This window comes from Amblyomma americanum, chromosome 11 (assembly GCF_052857255.1).
Source record: "Amblyomma americanum isolate KBUSLIRL-KWMA chromosome 11, ASM5285725v1, whole genome shotgun sequence".
Lineage (NCBI taxonomy): Eukaryota > Metazoa > Arthropoda > Arachnida > Ixodida > Ixodidae > Amblyomma > Amblyomma americanum.
This window is the reverse complement of record NC_135507.1, coordinates 33641124-33662551: the sequence shown is the minus strand read 5'-3', so window position 1 is coordinate 33662551 and position 21428 is coordinate 33641124. Positions and strand designations below refer to the sequence as shown.

The window sequence follows — 21428 nt, the reverse complement described above, 5'->3', positions numbered from 1 at the left end:
GTAAAATTTGGAAAAGTCGTCGTTTGAATCAAAGGGTATCGGGAGAACTGAATGCCTGACTGCGCCACTTTGAGAAATCAAGTATGTTTAGTCGGGACCTTGTGCTGGCGTACCGTGGCTTGCAGTGTCTGGCATTTTGTTTGACTCGTTACCATGCTTTCGTACAGCCGCTTGCCGAGGCTTTGAATATTATGTAAGTGAGAGGCAGCGGGGCGAATCGGTTTTGCGTGCGCAGTGCATATACCTGCTCAGCTTCTTCCGCAGAGTTGCACGCTTAGAGTGGAACAGAGCGTAGTCGCTTGACAGAATGCCTTGCGTAGTTTCGAAGACGCCGACAGAGCAGGCCCTTTTTGCTCGAAATGGCAGGAAAGTGAATTCCGTTGGCTTATACCTGTGTTACACGGGCGTTTTCAACGACAGTTCAGTTAACCGCCAGTTGAGGATTTCAACTGCCGTTGAACTCGAATGAAATCGCCAGCTGTTACACGAGCACTTCGCGTTCAGTTCAGTTAGCACTCTAACCACATGACCTCGCGTCTAGAGCGATGTGTAAATAAGAAAAAAGCAGTGTGTGCATTTTCTTCTTGCTGTAAATGATCGTAGTGTATATACTCTTTACTATAGTGACAATTCTTTTTGTGTATTTTTGCTTTGCGGTAGAAATTTGCGGGTTCGAAGCACACTGAGCCAAGACAATCCAGTAAGAGGGCAAGTTTTTCGGTCCGTAGGTCGCAATCTTGTCAGTTGGCCGTTCGACTGGGATCCCCGATCTCAGTCGAACTCAACTGCCGTTGAGATTTCAACGGCAGTTAGTTACAACGGCAGTTAGCACTGCCGTGTAACACCGCTAGCTCCCGTTCACTTCAACTGAGAATCAACTGAACTGCCGTTGAAAACGCCCGTGTAACACGGGTATTAGTTCAACTTGCTCGGGCACTTCGATGTGCGCGGGGGGGGGGGGGGGGGGGGTGGGGGGGGTGAGCAGCCGTAGCTCTAGACGATGGAGGCTCGAGTGCGTGATGTATGCACTCTACACACGGATATGCCTATGCGGGAGTAAAAACGGAGTAAGATGTCTGTCGCACACCCTTCAACGAAAGTGTGCGCGCTAAAAAGGGGAGTTTACTGCCTTTTTACTCCTTTCTGTTTAGGGTGTAGTTAAAAAAAGAGAATTTCACCGGCAAGGGTAAAACGTTGCTGAATTTTCTCGCCTTCACTTGTAGCTTTTTAAGAAAGGTGCGCTGTGTATATTATATAAGGGAGTGATTACTCATTAGCATCCACCCAAGTGCAGCCATACGACTACAAAGGAAAGCTGTACAGCTTCCACAGCAGCTTCGTAGTTTAAGAAAAATGCTTCTTGGTCCGGGGTTCGAACCCGAGACCACCGCCTGTCCGGGGCAGTCGCTTTACCGACTTAGGTAACCAGGAAGGCTAGCAGATGGTAGGGCGTGTGGCTGCACTTGGGTGGATGCTAATGAGTGATTATACTCCCTTATAATTCTATTCCACTTTGTGGGTTCACCTAAAAAATCGGAGTGGGTATGATGGCGACCTTATTACACCCGATAACCCTTTGATGGTACACAGGTGTAAATGTTGGAGCTCCATTGGATGGAAAGTTGCCTATAGTGTGTCCGAGCAATTTGGGCCTGTTCATGCGTACGTTTAGCATTGCAATAAATGATATGGTCTTTGTTAAAAGGTAATTTAAGCCTTATGTGTGCAGCTTAATTACCGTTGTCCGAGTTACAATTTGATAATTAGGTGGATCTGCTCGGCCGCCGGGCGCCAATGGCTCTAAAGCCCGGAGGAAATGTGTAGTGGGTAAATACGCGACGACACGTTGCGGCTGCTTGTGTCGACTGTGTGCTTGCTTGCTGAATTCAATCATCTCGATAAGTAACTTTTATTCCGCCTTATAAAGCATGGTTGTTTGGGTTCTTTATGGTGATAGCATAGGCTGGCATCGCATTGTTGTGTGAGCGGCCTTTACTGAGATGTCGCCTCGTGCCGTAGCTAATTTTTTTAATATATCAAGATAGAATGCATCATAGTCATTCTGCGGCCATGAAAAAATGCGTCCTCGTTGCAAACATGTCTGGGCAAGGCGCAAAGAAGATGCCCGGCAATCATCGTGACAGTCGCGGCTCTCATATAAGCCGACCACGTGTATTTTAAACAATCTGGTGTTTGCTTATTTTAGTGACTTCCATCTTTCTTTTTGGGGTACATGAATCCCACAAATGACGGACACCTTACTAAGCAATGGCTACTTGCTACACCCTTAATGAGGGTTCACTCCATGTATCCAAAGCATTTGCGGTAAATGGGTGCAACTGTAACTACCGCCGTGAACGGGTGTTTCAGTCAGCGTGACGCCCATTTAAAAGGGTGTAAGGTTATGAGATACATATAGCGCATCAAAACACCCTTAAGGGTGCAAATTTTTCTGCGCTCTGCGCCCAGCTTGGCACCCGCCGTGGTGGCTCAGTGGTTAGGCGCTCGGCTACTGATCCGGGGTTCCCGGGCTCGAACCCGACCGCGGCGGCTGCGTTTTTGTGGAGGCAAAACGCTAAGGCGCCCGTGTGCTGTGCGATGTGAGTGCACGTTAAAGATCCCCAGGTGGTCGAAATTATTCCGGAGCCCTCCACTACGGCACCTCTTTCTTCCTTTCTTCTTTCACTCCCTCCTTTATCCCTTCCCTTAAGGCGCGGTTCAGGTGTCCGCCGATATATGAGACAGATACTGCGCCATTTCCTTTCCCCAAAAACCAATTATTATTATTATTATTATTACGCCCAGCTTGGCTGAGGCCTTAGGACTACTTTCCACAGCGCTGCATGGATTTTACGCGACTAGGTCCGCGAGATATATCGCGAACGTCTGTGGGGTCCGCGTCTTGTATTTTGTGTTCTTGCTTTGCACGCTGTATATAGAAGAAGCTCGTCGCGCGGAGGAGACTTACTGCGGGCGTTGGGCTAATTATCTTCGGAGAGGTCGCGGCGCCTCGTTCCAGAGATGCCTCCCCGTGATTTCCTGCCGGGCTCCCACTCGGACATCGGTAAATAATTAATCGCGGCGCGCTAAGCGTCTGCTGGCTCTGGCGTCATTTATTGCGGTGTACGCGGGTTCTCATCCCGCGATACGAATACTACTTCCGTCACTCGCATATGATGTCCGGCGGTGTCTCTTTCGGCAAGTTCGCGTGGAAAGAAGCGTTTTGCCTTTGGTGTGCGCGGCGAAGTAGTCTCAGCACGCCCATGTGGAATAGAGTATACGGTTGTCGGAGCGGCTTTCATTAGCTGTCCCCTTCCACACCGTCGTTCGACAGCCGGCGCCGTTCTCATTGGGAACGCTTTTAATCGTGCCACCGGCGGAAAAGCTTATGAATCTCACGTTTGGTCCCTTCCCTTACGGCGCGGTTGAGGTGTCCGCCAATATGCCAGACAGACACTGTGCAATTTCCTTTCCCCAAAAACCGATTTTCAATTTTTTTTCCCAACGCGCAGATATTGACGAGAAAATTTGGGGGACGCTTAAGCTTCCTCTTTAAGATTGAGACGCGACAGCATGCTGCAGCGCTGCCAAGGAGTCCACAGAACGCCAACGCCCGTTCGGCGCGACGCGTGGCCCGTTAATTGGACAATTTAAGGAAAGGACGCCTGTCTGACATATATCGGTGGACACCCGAACCGGGCCGTAAGGGAAGGAAATTGAAATGAAAATTGGTTCTAAGGAAAGGAAATGACGCCTGTCTCACAATTCTCGCTGGACACTCGTACCGCGCCGTAAGGGAAGGAGAATCCCTTCCATTACGGCGGTTCAGGTGTCCACCGAGATGCGGCATTTTTCGCTCATGGCCAAAGACGCCGACGACACCGAGTTTTCTGTGATACGACCTCCATAAGGCTGTCGCATTAAAATGGTTTGTGAGGAAAGGAAATGGCGCATTATCTGTCTCACATCCCGGCGGACACCTGAACCAGGCCTTAAGGGAAGGGATAAAGAAGGGAGTGAGAGAAGAAAGGAAGAAAGAGGTGCCAAAGTGGCGGGCTCCCGAATAATTTCGACCACCTGGGGATCTTTATCGTGCACTGACATTGCACAGGGCATGGGTGCCTTTTGCGTTTCGCCTCCATCGAAACGCGGCCGCCGCGGTCGGGTTCGAACCCGGGAACTCCGGTTCAGTAGCTAAGCGCCCTAACCACTGAGCCACCACGGCAGGTCAGATATTGGTGTGTAATTTCGTTTCCTACACAGTCGAATGGTTGTCGGTGATCTGATGAGCTGCTCAAGACAGAGAACTGGCATCGCCGTTAGCTGACACATGTTGAAAATTCCGAGGCTCTACACTGCTAATTATGTTGACTGCAAAAGCTGGCCTGTGTAAAGCTCCTTGGTATATGCAGAGAAGGTATACTGTTCACTGTGTTGATTACACTGAATGCATGGTTTATACTGAGTTGCTCTTGCCATTGTTCATCAAACAGTCGTTCGTATACGCATCACCAGCGAACGTTGAGTTTGTGCAGAACTTCTTGCGCGCCTCATGCGCTTAGTTTCAGTTTCATGCGAAAAAAATCCCGATTTTTTTCGTGCTGCGGGGCTTTAGGGTACTTCTTCGTTTCTAAAACGGGTATGGCATTGTCTTGCCTTTGGTTGCTAACTCGCCATTAAACGTGATCGCTGTAGAATATGCTAATTATAAAGTTAGCTAGCTAGATAATTAGCATGGTTTTTAAATAAGTACCCGCTGCGGTGGCTCAGTAGCTTCTGCGTACGGCTGCTGATCCCAACATCGCGGGATCGAGTCCTGGCCGCGGCGGCTGAATTTCAACGGAGGCAAAATGTAAAAATGCCAGCGCACGCCAAAGGACACCAAGAGGTCGAAATTAATCCACAGCCTTTCACTGCAGCGTTCCTCATATGTCGCTTTGGGATGTTAAACCCCGCATACCATGCATAATCTACTGTGCCACTAATGCTCCATTCACCATGCCACCAAACCACTGCTCACCGTGCCACTAAACCACCATCCTCCGTGCCACCATCCACTACAGTAATCCACTAATGATACTGGATGGTGGTTTCCACCTTCTCCAAAATAAGCTTGATTTCTGATAGTTTGCCACTTTTAAATAAATGACGTGTGCCGCAACTGACAGTTTGCCCTGAAAAGATCTTTCTGTGTCAATTACTCTTATCTATAAGAATTTTTGAAAGTGCTCTCTGAAACACTCTGCACTTGAGGTGTGAACAGCAGCAGTGTCTCGTAGCAGTTGCATGCTTTTGAAGAGAGATGTGTGTTACATTGGGGGAATAATGCTGGAATTTACTTGGAGGCAGAGCACATCTCAGTACTGCATGCCACCAGCGTTGCCGGCCTTTATTTTTTGTTAGGGGTGCACGAGTATCGAAATGTCTTAATACGAATGCAAGACAGATGTGAAGGAAAAGTCCATTTGAATATATGTTCAGCACGAAAAAAAAGTTTCAGAAAAAGATAAGTAGGCAAATTTCCTAAAACAACTGCTCCTAAAAAGGAAAATAAATGATCAGCGACGCCAGTGGTGAGTGAAAGTGGTGCACAGTTGGATTCGGACGGCTGGGGAATGTGCAGCCGATAGCCACCATCGTCGTGGACTTGCGGCTAAGCTCGGAAACTGAAACTACGGTGCCAGGCTATTATTTGGCCTAACGACAGGGACCCTCCTATTGTTGTCACGCCTACTGTTACGCGAACTTCAGAGGTATATGGGTTAAAATGTACCATGCAATAGGCGGGATTTTTACAAAATCGCTTGCACTGCTAATGACCCTGACTCGGGCCCCCCTTCAGGAACCCCATGCCAAGTTCCGCACGTGGCCTTTCCTGCACCAAAACGAGATGCCGGAAATCACGCTAGAAGAGTCGTGAAGGCGATGGGACAAGGGCCATGGGTGTGAACATTAAATATGTAACACATTATGGAAGGATCAAATAAACAATCCACGCGCTTTTGCATTGTAATTGTTCGAAGCGAGCGGTCAGCCATCCCAAATATCCTGATTGATATGGGGGAAAGTCCACTAGTGGAATTTTGCATGACCATTCAAGCCTATCAGCATCCAAATACCTCCGGTCTGAGCAATAAACGACGAAGAAAGTGAATAGGACGCTGTTTTTTTATTTTCCTGACACTTCAAACTTGGTCTGTTGATAATTTGCTCAGATATTGTGGTTTTTTTATGGTTTGATTTATGAGAGTCACCAACTTGTTCGGAACATATTCGGAAGTTTTAGTTCTCAAATCAAATATTTGAAGCGAATAACAAGCATGTTCATTTTGTGTTCGAAATTTTGACCCTCGATCCTCTTTAACATCGTGATCTATGGATTACACGCTGCATGTATAATGTGACAAAACTAGACAATGCCTGCGCGCAGTTCGTTGCAGCCCAGGAAAAAGTGCTACGAGATTTGTGAGGTCATTGCAGTGGTGAAAGCGCTTGGTGTGTTTACAACGAGAGGTGCACCTGCAATGTCCCCTGAGAGGCACATGCAACAGTTTGGGTCCAGTCACGCGACACCTCCCCTGTACATGCTTCCCGCTACTTTTGTCGTCTCCTGGTGGGGCGCTCTCTTATGACCACCATTCGCGCTTCCCTGCGATCAGGTGGCCACCCCGTGCACGCAGCACATTCCTCGCACCTGGTGCAACCTTCGTTGGCATTGGGCAGGGCGCGTGCTTGTGAGGCGCTGGAAAATGCTGCAAAAGGCCTCTTGAAAGTTGTGTGTGCGTCTGTGTAGTGTATTTGAGATCAACTTTCTGTGGCCCTGTAGTGAGGGCCGTTGTGAGAGGGGCGTATTGAGTTTGGCGAAAGTACTGACTGTTCTTTTTTCGTTGGTCACGTGACCTGCAGGCTCCATTTGGTCTCGAGGGGGTTGAATTCCAAAGGGGCTGTTCAGTTTAATGGAATTTGCTTTGGATGTCTTCATGGTTTCTTTTCTCCTGAGGCTTAGTGTTCACACATGGCAGCAAAAGTTCATGGGACGCACGGGGTGTGGGGAAAATTTATTTTAGCACTACTTTGCGACCAAGCCGCCTGCTATTGATACCACGAGATGGAGCAAGCATGCCCCGTCTTATTTGGCGGGATTTCAGGTGATTGCGTTAGGTGACTATGCCGCAATAAAAACTTTTTTTCTGCACACTCACATCCCATAAACTTCTGTTTGCAACTGCCTTTTCTCTTTATGCCTTGCATTCATGTACGCTGAACTCCGTTGCGGGGTAGAATGCAGAAGAGCCACGTGTGAAACTCTGTGCCAACTGCCAGCACTCAGAAGAGTGTTGAAGTTCAAAACAGTGGACTGTAATCTGGTATCATGTTGTGTGAGACGCTGTAATGCGACTTGGTCGCAAGCACTACCAAGTTTTCTCTATTTTCAAGCTAGGCCTGAGGATAGTTACATTGTGGTTGTAATTGAGATTGTATTTTGAGGTCTGCTCTGTAAGTAATGCACCTGGTATCAGTGCTTCCCAGGTTTGTGCTGCGGAAACGTTAATGCCTGTCCTCGGGAGAGCAAGTTCAGACAGTGAAGTGTCACCATTTTAATGAACCAGTGCACTGTTGGTGTGTTTATGGTTTCTGTCCCTCCTTGGCATGGAGTGACACCAGTCTACCTATAGCCAGCTTAATAACCCTGCTCCTTTGACCGTGGGTCTTGGAAGTTGTAGCAGCTTTTCATTTCTGACGCATGAACCAAGCACACGCTAATGTCTGGTGCATTACTATGCTAAACAGACCACAACTAACGGTTTCAGTGCCATATTAATGCGTAAACAAGCAGCCGGTTATAATAGGAAGGACTTTCTAAAGGTGTTTAAGTAAATACACTGAAGATTGTAGCTGTGGTTTGATTGCAGTTGTAAGAGTTTCTGTGACTGTCATGTTCAAGCAGGTTTCACTCCATATTTTTGCAATTTTCAAAATGTCAACAGATATACTTACAAAGAATTCAGCAAACCCACATGCCCTTGTCCATATTTTGGATGGTAAATCCTAAAATATGCTGCAATCTAGATGAAGAAATAGTTCACTTGTGCATACTTTTCACCAAATGTGTCGGTTCTGAAAACTATATGCTTTCCTTTTTCTTTTTACAGTTAATTCTGGAAAATCTCTGTTGAGACGTTTGCAAATGTGAGTTTTATCATTTTTCGTCTCGCATGGCATGTGCTGTCAGGGGAGTGGAGTGCTCATATTTGTAAACTAGTGCAGTGGAGTAGCATGTGTGCACATGAGTGCTGATCGCTGCCTGCAGCTTTATTGAGGATGAGGCTTATGCAGAGAATTTTTGGGTGGTTGTACACTTATGATCAGTTCATGCCAGATATGTATCATGGAATGACCAAACCTAAAATAAGTAAGCAGAGAGACCAACGTGAAACAAAATTATAGGAAGGAAAGACAAAAATGACAAGCAAAAAGAGTGCATTTTTTTTTCTTTTCTAGGCTTTCTTTTGTCTTTCAGAAAGTGGTCTCAGACTTCTGCCTTAAGGCTTAAGAGTTAGGCCTGCAGGCCAGACCAGAATGGCGCTTGGGCATGTTACTGGTGCCTGTGTGTGTTGTTTGTGCATTTGGGCTTTTGTCAGAAAAGGGAATTAAATTTACTGCTTGCTTGTTCTTTAGGATACTCTATGCATTATGGAGGTTTAGTTGCTTTTCTCTTGAGGATGGGATAATATTTGGAAGTGCAAATATTATGCGAAGCATACTAGCCGCACAACCAAGCTCTTCCTTGCTGCGCCGCACGCGGCCGCGTAGCTACCACTTGACCTACATCGGCGCACCACGTGATATGACGTCACAACAGCTGTGAAAGCTGGGGCTCAACTCGTGCGCTCGCTTGCGGACGCGCAGCCTCCGCCGGCGGCCTAACTCCCGCTCCTAGCGCTAGGAGATACTGACGTCACGCAATTGTATAAAAGGCGACGCACTCGTTGAGTCAGTTGAGCAGCGAGATGTCGGCCAGGGAGAGGGCTGCTCGCCAGACCGCAAAGCGCAAGTTACAAAGAGCCACGGAAACGGGAGAAGAACGAGAAGTACGGCTTGCCAAGCGACGTATGCTTCGCATCCTAGGCTTAACCATAAGCTAAGCCAGGCCATTTTTAAATAATAAATTGGTTTTTGGGGAAAGGAAATGGCGCAGTATCTGTCTCACACCTCTGCAGACACCTGAACCAGCTAGGCTGGCTAAGGGAAGGGATAAAGGAGGGACTGAGAGAAGAAAGGAAGAAAGTCTGGAACTGCAAAGATAAAAGAGAATGGAGAGTAGAAAAGGGTGTGTTGGGGTGGGACGGAGTCAAGGCTAGCTGCTGCCCTGAATCACATAACCACCAATAGCACATTGTTGAGAGTTCCCATTATTCAGCCTGTATATTTGTCACTGGTCAGGCTTACGTGTATAAAATTCCTTTGGATCGCAAAAACGCATGGTGGCTATACCACTTACCCTAAAGAGAGTCTCCTATACATCTACTGCATTTAAAAACAAGTTCAGCAGGTGAAGTACACTGATGATTGGATAAAGTGATTGCACTTTCACAAGTTTCATTTCTGTGTGTCCGGGATGTCTCGCCTAGTGACCAGTGCCACATAGCTTATTGATTTTTATGGGGCACAGGGGGATGGGCCCAGTGTTCCGGCACTGCCCCTGCTTGCGGCCCGCCCGAGAGGAAGTCCGAGTGTTGGACTATGCCCACCAGGGCCTGGAAGATGTTCCGTCGGAGGTGTTCAACCATGAGCGCACTCTAGAGGAGCTGTATCTCAATGCCAACCAGATCAAGGATCTACCCAGGGTGAGCCACTTTGTTCAGTGCCTTTTGGTATAGGACCCGTTCCAGGTGCTATTAATTTCTTAAACAGGAAAAAAAAAAAAATTTGCTGCTATGTGTTCACAAATTATGTAGTGTAGGCAGCTCAATCCATCCACAGAAACTTTTCTCACACATATGTGCTCTCATCCAAACAGGCTGTAGTGTGTCTGCTTTGAACTTTTGAAATCACCATGTCACTGTTGTGTTCTGTGTGCTAACTATGTTTTACAACAGGTCAGTGGTTGTTAGCCTGCTAAGGTTGCTGAGAGTTGCACTTGGGTTTTCATGGCTTTAAAACAATTACATATTGGCCGCTTCGAAGGACGGCAACTTTGGCTAGCTTGGTGAAACACAGCGCCTGTATTGTTGACTTCTTATTCTTTGTCTTGCGTCCTTATTCGCGCCGTGTTTTTTTCTTTCAAAATGGCTGCTTGGACCCTGAAAGAACATTTCAGGTGTAGGTTATAGATAAAACTATCTGCATTGGGCCGTTTTGTCGCACCTCTTGTGATCAAAGAAAAATTAACTCAGTTTCTTCATTGAAAATGGTGGCAAAGCTTGTGCATAGCTTCTAAGAATGGGATGTTTTTATTCTGCACGATACTCCAGCATGCACCTGAATGTGAATAGGTTGATGCTTATCAGGAGCGCAAAACAGCAAGGTTGTACATAATAGGTGTGCTTCTCATGTTGTGCACACCATGCTTTTTGATTTTGTACTGTGCATTCATTGAGTTTCCCATCATCCTACTTGCTGCTGATCCGAGCAATTGTCTTCTCTTTTTCTAGCCTCTATTTCACTGCCACGGACTAAGAAAGTTAAACCTAAGTGATAATGACATTCAAACTCTACCTCCAGCAGTATCATCGCTCGTCAGTCTAGAAGAACTAGACATTAGCAAGAACAGTAAGTGCCTTTACATATGTTGTTTGCAATATTTATTTATTTATTTAAAATACCTTACAGGCCCCATGGGGGCATTGTGTAAGGGGGGTTGCAGAGTAAGCAGCCTTCTAAAGTGGTATACAAAATATACACATCAATACAGGGCTCATCAACATTACTACCAAGATAAAAACATGAAACAGGAACAACTGTAGTAATGAAAGGCCACAAAGGTACACTTAAGGAAATAACATGAGTAAAACTTAACGTAAGGCATTAATACTAGAAAGTAAAATACACAAAGAATGAACATATCAGGGAGTACAATTCTTGAAGTGATATTCAGGGAAAAAGACGCAAAAAAGCAATAATATATACAGGTCATACAAGTGAACACACGGCGCAGCATAAAATAGCAATTCACAGGAGCGAGATAGCAATGCATCACAAATATCACAAGAAGTTCGAATACTACATGAGTACTGTAGTACCTTAGTGAGTAAAGCTTGTCGAGGATGATTCATCGGATTACCCGCTTTCTACTTTCAGATGTGATAGAAATTCCTGACAACATCAAGGGTTGTAAATGCCTGTCCATAGTAGAAGCCAGTGTGAACCCAGTAGGAAAGTGAGTATCCCGTTTAGCATCAACCTTTTGCTCACACGATTGTTGTGCATGGTATTCATTAGCACCTAAAATGCAAATTCAGTTTTGTATCACGTCTGTACTGAACTTTTCATGTCGAAGGCGTGAGAAGCACTGCAGTTGCTACAGAGCTTGGCACTGATTCTATCGTGACAAAAGTGATCGAACTGTAACGTCTCGCATTTCAGACTTCCCGAAGGTTTTACACAGCTCATAAACATAGAACAGCTTTATCTCAATGACACGTTCTTGGAATACCTGCCTGCAAATTTTGGGAGGTAGGTATTCATTTATTTTGAACTATTTTTCTTTTTTGAATTGTCTGTTTAGTATTGCTTGCACAGGTTTTTACAGCTGGTGCAATGTTGATTACTGTGTATCTTGTGCATGATTGTCTCCAAACTTTTGCAATTTGGCAGGCTGTCAAAATTAAAAATCTTGGAGCTGAGAGAAAACCACCTGAAGGTTCTCCCGAAGTCCATGGCTCGCCTAACAGAACTCTCTCGCCTTGACATTGGCCAGAACGACTTCACTGAGCTGGTAGGTTCCTGAGCCTTTATTGTTGGATCTGCAAAATCTAAAGATAAAGTGAAAAAATGACCTAAGTGGGCTTTTTTTCGTGTGTGTCTGCTGGTTATGTGTTGTTCAACCTCTTTCAGACACCGGTCAACATTGTGAAGTATTTACTTAAGGACGTGCATTGTAACCCTCTGCCTTGCATGATACCCTCCTGCATGTGGTGGCTTGTTTTTGGGCACTTTAATCGGCGCCAAAGTTAGTCTACATTTTTTCTGTAAAATATCTCATCACCTACATAACCTTCTTTGCATTGCGAAGAGCTCTCATATTGCTCCTAATAGGGTTGCCGTGACTGGTCCTTACAGTAATGGCACTTTGTTGTTTTGCAGCCTGAAGTTATTGGCAGCCTTCCCAGCTTGACTGAGCTGTGGTGTGATAGCAACAGGCTGGCAGCTTTACCTTCGGTAAGTGTGCTTTCTGTTGGGTCACTTGTTATTACTCATCATTTGACATGATCACTTATAGTACTTGCATTCGGCTTTTGTGTTGCGGTGGAGAATTATTCAAAAGTCGTGTCATCTTTTTTCTTTTCCTTCTTTCCTTATTGTCCATGGCAGAAATATTTGCAGTAATAGCATTAATGCCTGCAGACTTGTTTTTATTCCAAGCTGTTACATGACTCTTTCTAACTGCATACTGAAGCCACAGCCAAGTAGAAGAAAAGGCTCGGTGCTGGGAAATACTTTGAGCAGCGTTCTCTGTGGTCGAGTTGGGCATTGTCTTTAAAGAAAGGTATTAATTAGCTTAGTTAGAACTATGTGCTGCAAACTAAGGTTTACTAAACACGTGTGACCTTTCAGCTGTGCTCGAGAGAATTTATATTTTTTATCTGTGGCAGCAGTAGGTATGTAGCTAGGTAGGTAGTATTGCAAGGTCTGAAAATAGAGACCTCGCTCCACTGCTAAGTTATCACGGATAAGGAGGAAGCCAATTGTGAAATAAAAAAGTATGGCACAGTGCTGAAAGGGGATTTACTAAAAAGTATATATATTTTTTTAAGCTGAAAGGTAATAATAGCCATGTGTGATGTCATAATACTTCACATGTCATCTTCGTCATGCCCATTTGTTGAACATCAGCAAGTCAAGCCACGACAAGCCTACAGATTCTGTGACAATAGGTGCAGCCTCAGATCACCTGATGTCACTGGCAACTTTACTAGCCGCATGCAGATTCAGAGCATGAAAAACATGAATGACCTTACTGAAAATGTTCATTTCCTAAATGAAAAGAGAAGGCGTCCAAATCTGTGCAAAAAGGATCGACCCTAGTGTTGAAATTCTGACTCTAGCTTTTAGATGACGGTACACGATGCAAAGAGTTACATTTAGTAACTTTTTAAGCAGGCAGTGCTGTTTGCGTTACATTTTCTGATGTGGCCATCAGTTCTAGTGTGAGCTTGGCTGGCTGGCGATTGGTATCAGCATCTTGCCGTCATCACATAATGTTTGTGTTCTGAGTGGGAGCATCCTAAAGATGCATAATTTCTTTTTCTGACTTATTATGCTGTCACCTATTTGATCCAAACATTTTGTGAGCAAAGCTGTCTTACCAGCTTATCAGCAGCTTACTAAATGTAGGCTTATGAGGTGAAGGTCATTTCATAGGGTTGTTCTTAACTGATCTTCTCTGTTGCGCATGCTTTTGTAATTATTTTTTGCCCTATGCAGTACTGTGTGCTTGTTTTGTTGACTGCACTAAACATCTCACGGCTTGCTGCTTGCACTTTTTTTTTTCTGTATTTGAATTAGTACATAGGAAACCTAATAAAGCTCACCTACCTGGATGCCAGCAGGAATCGCATCTCATTCATTGCTGATGAAATCGAGAACCTGACAATGCTCTCCGATCTCACACTCACCACAAATAAGCTGCAAAAGATTCCAGAGACGCTTGGTAAGATACTCCATCTCTCAAAGAATGTAATCTTGTTACAGTAAACTGAACATATGGTTGTCACAGAATTTTTTGTTGGTCTTTTGTGCTGTGGTAGAGGTTTTTAGGGTTGTAATGTCTGCATGCTGGTTCTGCTGTTGCGGCTGATGTCATCCATCTGTTATTGTTAGTTTAGTTTTGGCACATTTAGTTTGTTTAGTTAAGGTATTTAGTGCCCTTAAAAGTTTGATTCAATTCTTGTGATACGAGGCACTGCAAACCGGGTTCAGTGTACTTAAACTGGCTGACTATAAAGGGGATCTTTACAAAACTGAATGTTCACTTCCCAGCCTCGTCTCACAGCTTTCCGGAAAAAAATATACAGCGTGCAACTTCAGACTTTGTCGTTTTGTTCCCATCTGCTTTTTGGTTTGGGAGACTGGGCAGAAAATGCCAGTGTAACTATTTATTTTTAGAGTCACAACTGCAAATTTGTGCCAGTCAACTTTTTTAGACAACGGATTTGGTTCTTCAAAATTGTCAAGTAACTTAAAAACACTTCCAGGACAGTCTGCAGTCATAATGATGATGTGATGTATGTTACAGGCTTTTTGCAGAATCTCACAACCTTACGACTTGATGACAATCACTTAGCAACATTGCCTGATAGCATCGGACAGTGAGTATTTGTCAGATTTGATTTACACACCTGCTTAGTAGCAGCTTCTGAAGCTGCATATCGGCCTTTCGGGGATTTCGCATGTTGTGCGTTGATGTCTGTAAAAAAATTTCCTTCAGAACATGCAGTGGCTTTTCCAAGGCGCCCAAAGGTCCCAATGACGTTTCACACATTTTCATTTAATGGACTGATTCTTAAAGACGTCAGCTTTGGATGGGTCTATGTTGAAGAAGGTGGCTGATAAGTCAGAAGACAGCATGTTCATGATCCTTCATCTAGCCTGCTTTACAGGACAAATGATAAGACGTGGAGATAAATTACAATAATGGATTCCTTCTTCCTTAGACAAAAGCTTGTCACTGAGAAAATGCAAAACACAGTATGCTTCTGCTCAAATGAAACGCTTCACCTTTCCCTCCAGGTTGTCCAAACTCGAGGAGCTCATCATTAACAGCAACGAGATTGATTCACTGCCTTCCACAGTTGGGCTTCTTCGAAACCTGTCGATACTCATGGCTGATGACAACCTTTTGGAAGACCTTCCACCGGAGGTGAGTTGAAAAAAAAAAATCAGATAATGTGTCTGCTTGAATCGGCATGTGTTTTGTGGGCTGCAAAATGCAGACTGAGCTTTGTAAGTAATTCTGAGCGTTGCAGTCTACCACAGGCACATTCACTCATGAGTGGTTCCTGAGATCCATATTTTGTTTGTGTGTGATTGAGTGCCGGTGAGGGTGAGTGATTGTGAAGATTATTGAATGCCAATGGATTTCAGAAACATGCATGTGAACATGGCAAAGTATCCATCAGTGTTAGTTAATGTAAGCGGAAGTATGAGTACTTGTCTGAAAAAAAATATCTGTGGGTGAGACTAGTGCTTTTTTATTTTAGCTCGGGCCATTGCTGCTTAGAGAAGACATAAGGAGTAAAGACGAAGAGTAAAGACTTTGCTTTTTTCATATCAGTGGTGTATGAGACATTTGCAGTATCCCAGATACGGTCGCACATCAGTGACACCTAATGGCTGGAAAGAGAACTGTCTCTATACAGTTTTTACGCCTTGTATAGGTCTAATTTTTTGCTGTGAGGTGCCTAAACATTCTTCTCAAGCTAATGCAAACACTTAAGTGTACCCAGTGGTCATTATTGCTATTGTAGCCATAGAAAAACCATAGCTGCCACAGCACAGAGTTTAAAGCTAGCACTGTGCACATACAGGTGTCACTGAAGTATCACTGCAGGGTACTTCATTGACACTTCTTTTTCGTGCCAGACTTATGTAATCATCTGCTTGCACGTGATGCAATGGTGTGTTTCTTGTTTTTGTTTTTTTTTAACTTGGCTCAGATTGGCAGCTGTGCCAAGCTACGCGTCCTGTCGTTGCGGGACAACCGTCTGTGCAATGTGCCGGATGAGCTCGGCCACCTGTCCAGCCTTCGGGTGGTGAACTTAAGTGGCAACCAGCTGAGGCACCTGCCAGTCAGCCTCGCCAAACTCGGGGGGCTGCACGCACTCTGGCTGTCCCAGAACCAGGTGAGGCACTGGTATCGTTGTGCTACTTCACTGCTGTGCGTTGTGATGTCATGAAGCACAAAGCTTTCACAAAAGGCTTTTTGGAGCACAACTCTTAGGCGCCTGTTCTGCGTCATAGTTGTGGTTGGCATCAGCCTGTTCAGCATAACACACCACCTGACAGGTGGCACATGTAGATATGCGACAGGTGGCATGTTGGCAGGTAGTGGCAGCCTCGGGAAGATACCAAATGGCGGCTAGGTGTGTAACACACCACCTGACAGGTGGCGCGTGTAGATGTGTGACAGTGGCATGTTGGCAGGTAGTAGAAGAGTGAAATGCCACCTGCCATGATGAGAGTGGAGGAATGTACAACCGGAAGTTGGCTGCCTCGGGAAGATACCGGATGGCGGCTAGCTGTGTAACACACCACCTGACAGGTGGCGCGTGTAGATGTGTGACAGTGGCACGTTGGCAGGTAGTAGAAGAGTGAAATGCCACCTGCCATGATTAGAGCGGAGGAATGGACAACCGGAAGTTGGCTGCCACGGGAAGATACCGTATGGCGGCTAGCTGTGTAACACACCACCTGACAGGTGGCGCGTGTAGATGTGCGACAGGTGGCATGTTGGCAGGTAGTAGAAGAGTGAAATGCCACCTGCCATGATGAGAGCGGAGGAATCGACAACCAGAAGTTGGCTGCCACGGGAAGATACTGGATGGCGGCTAGCTGTGTAACACACCACCTGACAGGTGGCACGTGTAGATGTGCGACAGGTGGCATGTTGGCAGGTAGTAGAAGAGTGAAATGCCACCTGCCATGATGAGGGCGGAGGAATGGACAACCGGAAGTTGCCTGCCACGGGAAGATACCGGATGGCGGCTAGCTGTGTAGCACACCACCTGACAGGTGGTGCATATAGATGTGTGACAGGTGGCATGTTGGCAGGTACTAGAAGAGTGAAATGCCACCTGCCATGATGAGAGCGGAGGAAGGCACAGTCGGAAGTTGGCTGCCACGGGAAGATACTGGATGGCGGCTAGCTGTGTAACACACCACCTGACAGGTGGCGCATGTAGATGTGCGACAGGTGGCATGTTGGCAGGTAGTAGAAGAGTGAAATGCCACCTGCCATGATGAGAGCGGAGGAATGGACAACCGGAAGTTGGCTGCCACAAGATATGTCATGCAGAGGACAGGTACTAATCAATCGATGATCTGTTAATGTAAGATGGTGATGATGATGGATTTTAGCAGTGCAAGGCCAGCTTTGGCAACGAGTGCCACAGCACAAGGGTTAAGTTAAGAGAATTATTCAAGGGAAAGAAATTATTACCAGTGTCACAAAAAAAGAGTTGGGGGGGAAGATTAGGAAATTTGCACAGCTCAGCTAGGTTGGCCATGGCTGGGACAAAGCAGGAATAGTTGGAGGTTTTTGGATGGGTGTTTTTGTTTTGTAGCAGCTTTTAACTTGGCTGCTGCTGCTGCCAATGATAATAGTAGTGGTGATAATGATGGTAATAGCAACCGTTTTGTGCTCACCTTCTGTCTGCAGACAAAGCCCTTGGTACTGCTGCAGTCGGACGTGGATCGCGAGACGGGGCAACGCGTGCTCACCTGTTTCCTCCTGCCACAGGAATCATCCTCTGCTCACGGAGATCAGCCGAGTATGTAGCATCTGCCGCTGACATCACATTTCTGGAGGTTCTGACGCTGTGACCTGCTGTCACATATCTGTGAAGCCTTGAGATGGCCACTGTAGCTCTGCATTTCCATCAACACATTTTAAAAACGAGGCAGAAAGAAATAAACGGAGCAAGAAATGCATTGCCTTATTTGGTTTTAAACTAAGCAATGTTCCAATGTGCTAGATGGTAGAAGATGACTTGGTAAATTTTCTAGTGCCTGGTATTTGCATTTATGTCTACTTATGTTTTAGTATGATATGTATTGACGCCGCTGTGGCCTGCCATTACTTCTATGAAGCCTCATTAAAAACTCTTTTAGCTTTGCGTTTTTCATTAAAGTGTTGTGAAAAAGCGGGCAGAAAGGAAACAGAAAGAGTATCACTTTATTTGATGTCAAATCAAGCATCGAGCACAACATAGAGGACTTTATGACTTTATGCTTTTGTGCTGGGTGGTAGAAGATGACTTCGTGCATTTCCTGGTACCTGCAATTTGTCTACCTATGTTTCAGTATTACATATTCATGTCAGTTGTTTCTTGGTCTTGATTTAACGTTGCTTTTCATTTTGTTCTTAATGTGCATCTCTTTGTAAATTATGCCATGCTTCACAAAGGCTGGTAGTAGTATTCACTCACTCTTCTTGTTTATGTTGTAGAGCTCGCACTTTTAATGCTATACTAGTATTGCATCATTCTGTACTTTCTTTCATGTATTAGTGTGCTCATTGTACACCTAGTGAAAACCAGTGCTTTCTTTTCTTATCCAGATGCCGTTAAAAAAGATGGTAGCGCGGTGCCCAGCGAGCGGCGAGGCACCATCACATTTGCCTTCGACACTGACGTGGATCGACCGGTGCGTGGATATGTGGACGCAAATAACCTTGCAAAAGTGTATCATATGTACTATGAAAAGTTAGGTCTGCAGTGCTGCCGTGCAGAACTTTAGCTTTACTATAACACAGTAGCCAAGTATTGATGGTAACTTCTTTTATTTGTGACGCTTGCTGTCGTACGAGAGATAAGTTAGTTCCTTTCGCTGGCTGCTGGTCACTGTCATTTTTTTTTCCCATTTTGTCGTCTTTGAATATGGGAGTGTAACTTGAGGAGCGAATTATTTTGCATGCTGCCCAAATGTTACTGACCCCCACAATTGGTCCATTTTATGCGTGCTCAGGGTCGTCTCGTCCGCTCGCCAACTCCATACCCCAAGGAGCTAAAAGCACGAGCCCGGCATGTGCGGAATCTTCGTAGGCAGATGAACGGTGACGTGGTTGGCGTCGGAAATGTGGTGGTGTCACAGGTGAGTGTCACACTTCTTCAGAACACTTGCGTAACCTTTGCTGCTTGCCTGTTGTCTCTACGATTTCAGAGTTGTGTACAGTTCATTACTTTTGAAAATGCACCAAATCAGCTCATTGGGATACTTGCGAGCTGGTGTTTGTGTTTTCGATATTCATTTTGTGTTCTGAAAATTCTCTCGACAGCTGCACATAATACTGCACATAATACTGCTTGGGGAAGCGACATATTTGACATTGCACAGCTCGCACAGATGATGAGAAAACCCCTTTAGGCACTCTGTAAACAATTGTGTACATAGCGCACTCTGCGCTTTTTCTGAAAGTGTGCTAGTACACCCTTAGCAGTGGTTTCCCTGTTTCATCTTAATCGAACATTTTTATTTTGCAAATAAAGTGCTTTTTGATGTGAGCTGGACAGTGCAGTAATTAATATTTCTCAAAGAAGCAAGCATGCTGGCACTTCTGCCATTTTCATACGGACAGATTTTGGCACCAGTAATAATATAATTTTTTTTCCTGTGCTTCTAGTGTCATGTGCACCTTCTGTTTTACTTTATTGAGGTGTTTATTTGACAAATCGTGGTATTTCAGTGTTGCAGTTTCCGGCCATTGTGAGGCTTTATGCATGATTTTGTTCATGCCGGTAGGAAATTAACAGTTGATGCATCGTATTGCAAAACTAGCTAATGTGCTTTCTTGAGACCTAGATAGTATATACTGTTGAGGCTGCAAATTTTTGTGTTGAGTTGAAATAATGAGCTTTGCTTGAAAGGGTTAACATGTGCTGTTTGAATCGGCACTGTGGAGTTATTTCATTGCACGAGCAACTGAAATACATTTTCAATCTCGCATTGTCTTTGCCGTGCAGCCAACGTCTCGGTTGGATGGTTTCGGTCGAGGAGAAAGGCCTGGACATGAAAAGCCTCTGCTGCCGCCGCCCGAAGTGGTGGTTCGGGAAGCTAAAATCGTCCAGCCCACATCGCCGTCGGCAAACGCTGCTGCCGATGTGGCTCAGGTGCACGCAGACAGACCCGTGAGTTGACGATCTGAGACAATGGCAGGGGTGAAAGGATGTTGTGTTGCTAATAAGCTGTAACAGTTGAGGCACTTGGGAATGCATGCAACCAGCTTCTTATTTTGCAGCTGTTTACTTTGTTTGAAACGTTCACTGCGGCAGCAATTTTCGGAGCCCTAGTCCCTGCGTGTTGTGGCCACCAGTGAGCCATTCTTAAAATTCTCTTCAGTGTGACCTGGCCCACCGGTCAGCCACCGGTGAAGCCAGCTTCTTTGAACTGGCAACAGACGGTAAAAGTGATCTGGCATGCATGCTTTTTTGCTGGCTCTATGAAAAAGCTGTGCTGTCCAGTGGCTTCATTGCATGACTCAGTATTCATAGCCGCACAGCATAAATAGATGGCATGACCCATTGGTGACCCTTGACGCAGTGAACGTATTGAGTAGAATACATCTTATTACTTGTCACATATAAGGCCAAGCTTAATTCTTCATTGCTCTTTCTACGCTGGAAAGACGTGTGATGAAAAACCCATTGGATTATCTTCGTGTGACTTTTCTAGGGATCGCATTTGCCATTATGTGCAATTTTAATTGCTTGTCTTATGAATTTTCTTTGCATTGTCTGTGGAAAAGCTCACAGTAGCCCCTGAACTCGGCTTAAATGGAGTGGTAAGGAGAGACACGCCTTTGAAATCCAAAAAAATGGCCCAAAAATTTATTTATTTTTTATTGTCATATCCACGTGTATGCCTAGTCTTTATTTAGTGCTTTACCCAAGTTTTGCTGCAAAAACGGACTGATAAAAAATTGTGAAAAAAAAGTGTTAAAAATTGTCAAAAATTGTAAAAAACCGTTAGTAAAAAAAATTTTTTCTTTTTAATTGTGGCGGCTCTGCATTGCGTGGAAACACTCAAACAATGGGCGGTTTTAATCATTACGGTTCTCTGCCGAGACACTCACCTTGCAGAGCAGATTTCTGCGCGACTGTTTTGTCGGTTTTGAACTGTTTACTTTTTTGCACCCCTAGAATCATAGTGTAGGTCAAGGCATTCTCTGTATTTCAAATTTTTGGATTTTAGATTTCGGGTATGAAATTTTCTTCTCACTCCAGATATGTCAACAGACACTGCATCGCAAAAATTCAAGACCCAAAATTTGTGGTTTGCAAAAAAGCAATTTCAAGAATGTCTTCTCCTGTAGCACATCTGTAGGAACACAATGAATGTTGAACCAACCTTTCGCTACATTTTCTTAAAACTGCAGCCTTTTCATGAGACAAGATTAAAAAAAAATTGTCTTGAGATATTACAGTGAAATTTTGTGAGAGCAGTCATAAAATTATTTATAATGTTCTAAAAAAATATGCAAATACACCAAG

The 21428-nt window shown here is 45.0% G+C and overlaps 1 protein-coding gene across 1 annotated transcript in view; it reads left to right on the top strand.

The window, feature by feature from the left end:
• LOC144110524 (uncharacterized) overlaps positions 1–21428 on the top strand; it is a 52968-nt gene that overhangs the window by 16409 nt on the left and 15131 nt on the right. The window contains exons 2-16 of the mRNA XM_077643512.1: positions 8154–8190; positions 9674–9848; positions 10656–10773; positions 11302–11380; positions 11587–11676; positions 11818–11938; positions 12307–12381; positions 13729–13873; positions 14459–14531; positions 14953–15082; positions 15879–16064; positions 17600–17711; positions 18500–18585; positions 18907–19032; positions 19902–20066. Of these exons, the coding sequence (XP_077499638.1) occupies positions 8189–8190; positions 9674–9848; positions 10656–10773; positions 11302–11380; positions 11587–11676; positions 11818–11938; positions 12307–12381; positions 13729–13873; positions 14459–14531; positions 14953–15082; positions 15879–16064; positions 17600–17711; positions 18500–18585; positions 18907–19032; positions 19902–20066 (1683 nt within the window). The 5' untranslated portion in view covers positions 8154–8188. The remainder of the gene's footprint in view (positions 1–8153; positions 8191–9673; positions 9849–10655; positions 10774–11301; positions 11381–11586; positions 11677–11817; positions 11939–12306; positions 12382–13728; positions 13874–14458; positions 14532–14952; positions 15083–15878; positions 16065–17599; positions 17712–18499; positions 18586–18906; positions 19033–19901; positions 20067–21428) is intronic.